This window comes from Sinocyclocheilus grahami, unplaced genomic scaffold (genome assembly GCF_001515645.1).
Source record: "Sinocyclocheilus grahami isolate Dianchi unplaced genomic scaffold, SAMN03320097.WGS_v1.1 scaffold761.1, whole genome shotgun sequence".
NCBI lineage: Eukaryota > Metazoa > Chordata > Actinopteri > Cypriniformes > Cyprinidae > Sinocyclocheilus > Sinocyclocheilus grahami.
Genome location: NW_015505940.1, coordinates 265,395 through 272,894, shown reverse-complemented (window position 1 = coordinate 272,894; position 7,500 = coordinate 265,395). Strand labels below are relative to the sequence as shown.

Genomic DNA, 7,500 nt, shown 5'->3' with positions numbered 1-7,500 from the left:
ACAGAGAGGTGTGTGTGTTTGCTGGATCCAGTGGTTGTGGTCAGAACCTCTCCAGCCGGCAGCGTCCGACTCACTTCAGTAGATCTCTGATGGCCTCGCTCTCGGCCGCCTCGAACGCGCTGAGACCATCTGGACCTTTCCGATCCTTATCAGCACCCTGGAGGAACACACACACACACACACACACACACAGATCAAACACACAAGTCCTACAGCAGAAACATAATCAAACACACACATTTGCATTCATCCTTATAAACCCGTTCACATGCGGTGTGTGTGTGTGTGTGTGTGTGTGTGTCCAAGCGCTGAGATGAAATTGAGACACACTTACACAACACTGCGGTGATTCAAGACCAAACTACTCAATTACACACGGCTCTAATACACACACCAACCACATCATTACACAACACTGTCGTATACAGCAAAACATTTTATTATCTTAAAAAAATAAATGATACAAAAACATTTTTCTGTGATTTGTCTGATAACAGTTGTGATTGCGACACATAAAAAAAATCCCCAGGTTTGCTGCGATTTTATGTTGGGCTGCACAATTTAGCCGAAAAGTTTTGATTATATATTAATATGGTTATTATTATTATTTATATTACTACTACTAAATAAATACGTAAACAAAATAAATTATAACTGTAAAGCAGATGAGTATTTAATAATAACAATAATAATAATAATAATACATTTATTTTACAGTAGAATTCTAAGATTTCAATACTAATAATTAAATCTCATTCTCTCATCATCAAATGTAATATTTCTATGATTTTGGAAAAACAACAATTGCAATGACAAAAAATTCCCCAGGGTTGATTGCCTTTGTTTGTAGAGCTGCACAATTTATATATATTTGACTATTAATTATTACTATTATTACTACTGGTACTACATCTACTAAAAAAGTAAAAGTACCATAAAACAATAACAATTTAGTATTTAATCATCATCATCATCATAATCATTTAATTAATTTTATTTTACAATACAGCTGTAAAATTTCAAAACTAATATTTATTATTCATTCAATTAAAATCACAGCAAAATTATATTTATTAGTGATTTTTTCTGATTGCTGAGCTTGTTTGTAGGGCTGCAAAAAAAATTGTGATTATATATCAATATGACTATATTATTATTACTACTACCACTGCTAGAGCAAGCAGTTTACAGGAAGAAAAGCTGCATTTCTTTGCATTGCTTGTGATAAACTCAAAGTTCTCCGTGTCCATCCTACAGAAACAGTCCTTCAGAGTTTCTCCTGACAAAAATCTAATAACAAAACAAATTCGGTAGACCAAAAATATACATTTTACAGTCAAGCGAGCGCTAAAGTATTGACATTCTTATGCTTCCGCTCCCTTCAACAAACAACGCAGCTCAGTGAAACGTGTCAAAAAAACGGTTCTGAGTGAACGGCCCCCAATTCTGCAGTTTCATCCAAAATAACCAGACTTCACGTTAGTCAAAGTTCTGCTAGATTTCACACGACACGACATTATTCAAGAAATAAAGAACAATTTAGAGCAGATTAGGCTTCCACCTGACCAATAAGAGCTGATTACAGTGAACCTCATGCATAATCTACAGGAGCTGGCCCCGCGGGGCCCCTCAAACACGAGCGTAATCGAGCGGCCCGCCGCCCTTTACAGAAATATTATCCCCGGGGCGGATCGATGCAGCGTATTGATCGTCACTGAACTATTCCTCTTTACACACAGGTCAGAGTTGGAGGCTTCAGCCGCGAGCGTTCAGAGCCCAAACCCAAGGCCATCAAACATCTGAAGAGCCATCGATTTCTTCATTCACTCGCTGTGAAAACACACACCACTTCATTCTTCAGTCTCACATCACTCGCCGCATAATAAACGTTTGTTCCCTGCGCTGTGGTCAGCGCTGATGCATGCTGGGTAGAAACTCACGATACAAAAACGCAACACAAAACCATATCAGCATTAATAAAAGTTTGTCGAATGTAGACTTTGAGGATCATAATTCAGACTTTCCTCTGAATCATCTACTCAAACTAAAATGCAAACATTTTAAACTAGCTGACAGCACAACCACGACTTTATTAGCATATCATTTGCATATCAACACCTATTGGGCGTTCAGCAGCTTGGTGGGTTGTGGCTCATTTAATGAGCCAATCACAAAGCTCATTAACAGGTCAAGATCTTAAAGGTACAGCAGTTTCATTTTAGGAATCTTCATAAAAAACTAAATTAACTATTAAATTATGACTTGGCAAATGTTTTAAGTGTACTCCAGGGGAAAATAAAATGCAAGAAATGTGTAGAATATACGCTCTTAAAGAATAAAATGAATGACATGATTCTGCCGGTGGTAGTTATGGAAGTTTTACTTCCTATTCAGAGCATCTGACTAAAAAAAAGAGGACGTGCTTTTCTATCACTCCTTCTGTCTGTCAGTCATGTGACTCTTCCTCTCATCTGCCATGTTTATGAGCATCAGAGCGGGAAAGTGAAGAAGGCGAATACAATAACACACCAACAGATGGCCAGGAAAAAACACTGCTCATTGGATTTGATCCATACCATCTCCAGATTTGTTTCTTTGTTTTTTAATGCCATTCCAGCTTCAATGGCTATTTTCATGCTGAAAATCATTGTTAAAATGCAAATTATAAACTAAATTAATTAAAACTAAAAATTCTAAAACTTTTGCCTTTTCAAGGGTATCAACAGATTTTTTTTTTTTAATTTTAATATTTTTTTATTCATTTTATTGATTGGTTTCAGCTAGTTTGATTGGAGTTCTTTTAGTACATTGCCTCTGCAATGAGCTGAAATTTAATTAGTTTTATTAAATTGTCTTTTTTTTTCATAGTAAATTTTAAATCCAATTGCATTTAGTTTATAATAACATATGCGACCCTGGAGCACAAAAGCAGTGTTGAGTCGCTGGGGGATATTTGTAGCAATAGCCAACAATACATTGTATGGGTCACAATTATACATTTCTCTTTTATGCCAAAAATCATTAGGATATTAAGTAAAGATCATGTTCCATGAAGATATTTTGTAAATTTCCTACCGTAAATATATCAAAACTTAATGTTTGATTAGTAATATGCATTGCTAAGAACTTCATTTGAACAACTTTAAAGATGATTTTCTCAATATTTAGATTTTTTTGCACCCTCAGATTCCAGATTTTCAAATAGTTGTATCTCAGCCAAATATTGTCCTATCCTAACAAACCATACATCAACGGAAAGCTTATTTATTCAGCTTTCAGATGATGTATACATCTCAATTTTGAAAAATGGCCCCTTATGACTGGTTTTGTGCTCCAGGGTCACATATGGTTTTAGTTAACACCCTGGTACGAATAAAACCACTAGACAGGAGTTCTTCAGGTGAAGTGTTCATGTGTTATTTGATTATTGAGGAGCCAGTTTTTCAGATTCGCAGACTGATCTCGGGTGTGAATTGCATCATGCTGTGAACTGAACACCCACAATCCTGTGAGAGAACAATTCAACAGAAGCAACCTATAAAAGCTGCATTTTTATGTCCAGTCAAACACATTAATGTCATTAAAACCGGAAAATATGGCATATAACAATCACGGATCATTTTAAAAATCAATAATATGAAACTTTCTACTTAATGTAGAACAATAAAGACTTAACCATTAGAATATTTTCTAATTATTAAAAGAAATATACATAAAAATAGCTAAGCTTAATCACTACTGATACTTTATTATTTTTCATTTTATTATGATGTTTTTTTTGTCACATGAAATTTCTAAATAATGTACAAGTAATGGAGAAAAAAGGATAGAAATAAATAAAAATCAATGTAATAATAATACTACTACTACATAGATAATAATAATAGTAATACAACTATTTTTAAGGGAAAAAAATTAATTGAAAGGATTTGATTTTCATTTGATTAAAGGATAAATTAAATTAATTAATAATAGGGCACTATTACTAAAAAGGTTGTAATTAAAATTCAATTAAACAATTAAAACCAGAAAAAATTATCAAACCATTAAATCTAGAAATAATTAAAATAGAAAACAATGTACAAAAATGTAACAGAATTTGAAAAACATTTCATAGGGCCCTAAAAATGTATTTTTTTGTAATGGTGAACTTTTACTAAATTGTTGTTAAACTGCAGAAGTTTCATGACCGCAATTAATTTCTTTTTGATTACTAACACCATTACAACATCCAGAAAGACCAGACAGCTTAAAATGGGGGGACAAAATGAAATTTGGGAAAAAAAGGAACATATTTCAACCTATTACTGGCTGAATCTTAAAGAAGGGATTAAACCCTTCCGTATGTTCCTGTGTGAGTGCAAGACGACACCAGAAAGTGATCCGATGGGGATTTGAGTGGAGAATAAGCTGAAATATTCCTGCACAAACGCCTGATGAGCTCCTGCGGGACGTCCCGAGCACGTCAGAGGGGATCTGAGTGAAGAACGTGCAGCGCTGTGCTGCGTTATATAACCCCGTCTGACCCTGCGGACGCTCAGACGCTTTCAGCTTTAAAACCCACAAACAAAAAGCTCTTTCTCTGAACGCACAGCAGCACTGCACGCTGACACAATATACACAACACAAACACAGCCAGCAGATATTCGGAGCGCTTCCTAAACAAGTCAACATGAGGTGCTGCTTATTAGGCACCATATGAAGTCCAGATGAGCTTTTTACGCATGTTGAGGAACATTAAACAACCTGTCACTTTAATATAGATCTCAACTGATGCATGTCATAGGCGTGTTTATACTGGCTATTTTTTATTTACAAGTATTAAACAAAAAGTAAAATATAATCAATTGTTAAAAAGATTATTAATTTAATTAGAGTTATATATATATATATATACATATACAGTCACCACTGATAAGCTACTACTAAATATATTGTAGAAACTTAATTTTCTGTAAAGCTGCTTTGCAACGATTTGTATCGTGAAAAGCTCTATACAAATAAACTCAAATTGAATTGAATATATATCTTTTTTTTATTTAAACAATTTTAAATATATAATTTAAGAGTCTTGACTATATTCTGATTATTAAGTTACAATTCCTAAAAAAATTAAACATAATATTATGTTTGTTAATATTAATTTATTTACATTTTTTATTTATTTATATTTATATTTATTTTTATCTACATATTAAACAAAAAAACTATAATTTATTATATTATTTAAATCATTTTAATTTTGATTAGGATTATTCCAAAATACACACAAATATATTGATATTTAATCTCTAAATAATTTTTGTTGAATATCCAGCCAAAAAAAGTGGTATATTGTGTTAATGCAAATATTGCATAAAGTTAACATACAACTTGTATATTGTCAAAACTGAGCCTGAAGTCACCTTTTTGACACCAATTTATGATTCTAAATAAGATATAGTTAAATATTGTGTAATATATTTATTGTTTGTTATAAATATCTAATATTTTAATAATTTAACAAAACAAAAAAAAGATAGTACATTTATTTCTATAATACTGAATAATTTTAATAATATAATTTAAGAGTCTTTTGTTTTGAAATCAACAATGTGTTTTAGTGTTTCATAATGTGAATCACTGGATTATGCCACAAGAGGCACAGATTGTTTGTGTAATTATTTGTTTTTTAATCAACAAACCATTTTTGTTGAATTTCCAGTGGAAAATTGTGATATATAGCGTTACTGTCATCTATTATATCATACTGTGATGCAAGACTTTGCTCAGCTGCCCACCTGTATCTCACACACACACACACACACACACACAAACAAACACACTCTCTCACACAAACACGCACGCACGCACACACTCACACACACACACACACACACTCACACACTCACACACTCACACACTCACACACACTCACTCACACACACTCACTCACACACACACACACACTCACTCTCTCACACACACACTCACACACTCACTCTCTCACACACACACACTCACTCTCTCACACACTCACACACTCACACACGCTCACACACACGCACGCACACACACACGCACACGCACACACGCACACACACTCACTCTCTCACACACACACTCACACACTCACTCTCTCACACACACACACTCACTCTCTCACACACTCACACACTCACACACGCTCACACACACGCACGCTCACACACACGCACGCACACACACACGCACACGCACACACGCACACTCGCACACACATTTGCACTCAGCGGGAGGACATGCGAATGCATCGCTACCTTTTCTAGAAGAATCTTCACGCAGGTCACGTGACCCTCGTAAGTGGCAGACAGCAGCGGGGTGATGCTGTGTTTATCTGGAGCCTGTCGAGAAAAACAGAGCAGAATTCAGACGCGCTGCGACCGGAGAGGAACATACAAACCCCCGGGCACATCAGTGTAATTATTGTTAAACACAGCATCTATGAATCAGACGGAGAGAGAGATGCACGCTGGGTTATCAGGCGTCTTCAGAAGTCTCTTATCTCAGGAGCATTGGCTCCTTCTGTCCTGGAGAGCGAGCGCTGATAGACGCAAGAGTGCTCATGATCAGACCATAGACACGCTGAGAGCACAGACTATGAGATTCACACTTTCTGAAGGAAATGCGAATGGTTTCGTTCAAATCTGGGTTATTATGGTTAACTAAAAAGAAATAAATACAAATAAAAAATAAAATAAACATTAAAAAACGTATATATCAGCAACATTTTTTCATTTTTATTTAGTTTAACTTGATGTACTAAAATAACTACAACTGAAATAGAAATAAATATTGAAATTAGTGTATTATAATTATAAAAAATATTAATATTATTAAATATTTCATATACCCATTAAATATACATATTTAATAACAAACATAATACAAATTAATATAAGTAATTTATTATAATTATATATTAGATTATTTTTATTAATTATAATTTAGGAGTTTTTTTTTTACTTTTCATTTCATAATATGAAACTGTTTTTGTAGTATTTAATGATATTTAATCTATAAATCATTTAAAAACCATAAAAAAGAAACTAATAAGAATGACAAAAAACACACACAAAAAACTAAATTACTAAAATGTTAAATTAAACAAAGTACGAAAAACTAAAAACTACAATAGTTTGGGTTCAAAAGAATGTTTCTGAAGGAAGTCTCTTCTGCTCACCAAAGCTACATTTGTTTGATCAAAAATACAGTAAAAATAGCAATATTGTGAAATATTGTTACAGTTTCAAATAGCTGTTTTCTCCTTGAATTTTTGCAGAAGTCGACATGCTGACGGTTTGATGCTATCAGGTGTGCGGGACTAATATCTGCTCTGACTCCACACGCTAAACATTTACATACTGGAGCAGATATTCATCTACACACTAAATACACACGCGCAGACACAGACGCACAGACACACTCTCTCACACACACACACACACACACACACACACACACACACACACACACACACAG

At 34.1% G+C, this 7,500-nt stretch overlaps 1 protein-coding gene across 1 annotated transcript in view; it reads right to left on the bottom strand.

The window, feature by feature from the left end:
- The window catches only part of LOC107561245 (myotrophin), a 13,448-nt gene that overhangs the window by 85 nt on the left and 5,863 nt on the right, over positions 1-7,500 (bottom strand). The window contains exons 3-4 of the mRNA XM_016245632.1: positions 6,279-6,362; positions 1-157 (exon numbers count right to left, since the gene is read on the bottom strand). The exon at positions 1-157 is cut by the window's left edge and continues 85 nt beyond it. Of these exons, the coding sequence (XP_016101118.1) occupies positions 71-157; positions 6,279-6,362 (171 nt within the window). The 3' untranslated portion in view covers positions 1-70. The remainder of the gene's footprint in view (positions 158-6,278; positions 6,363-7,500) is intronic.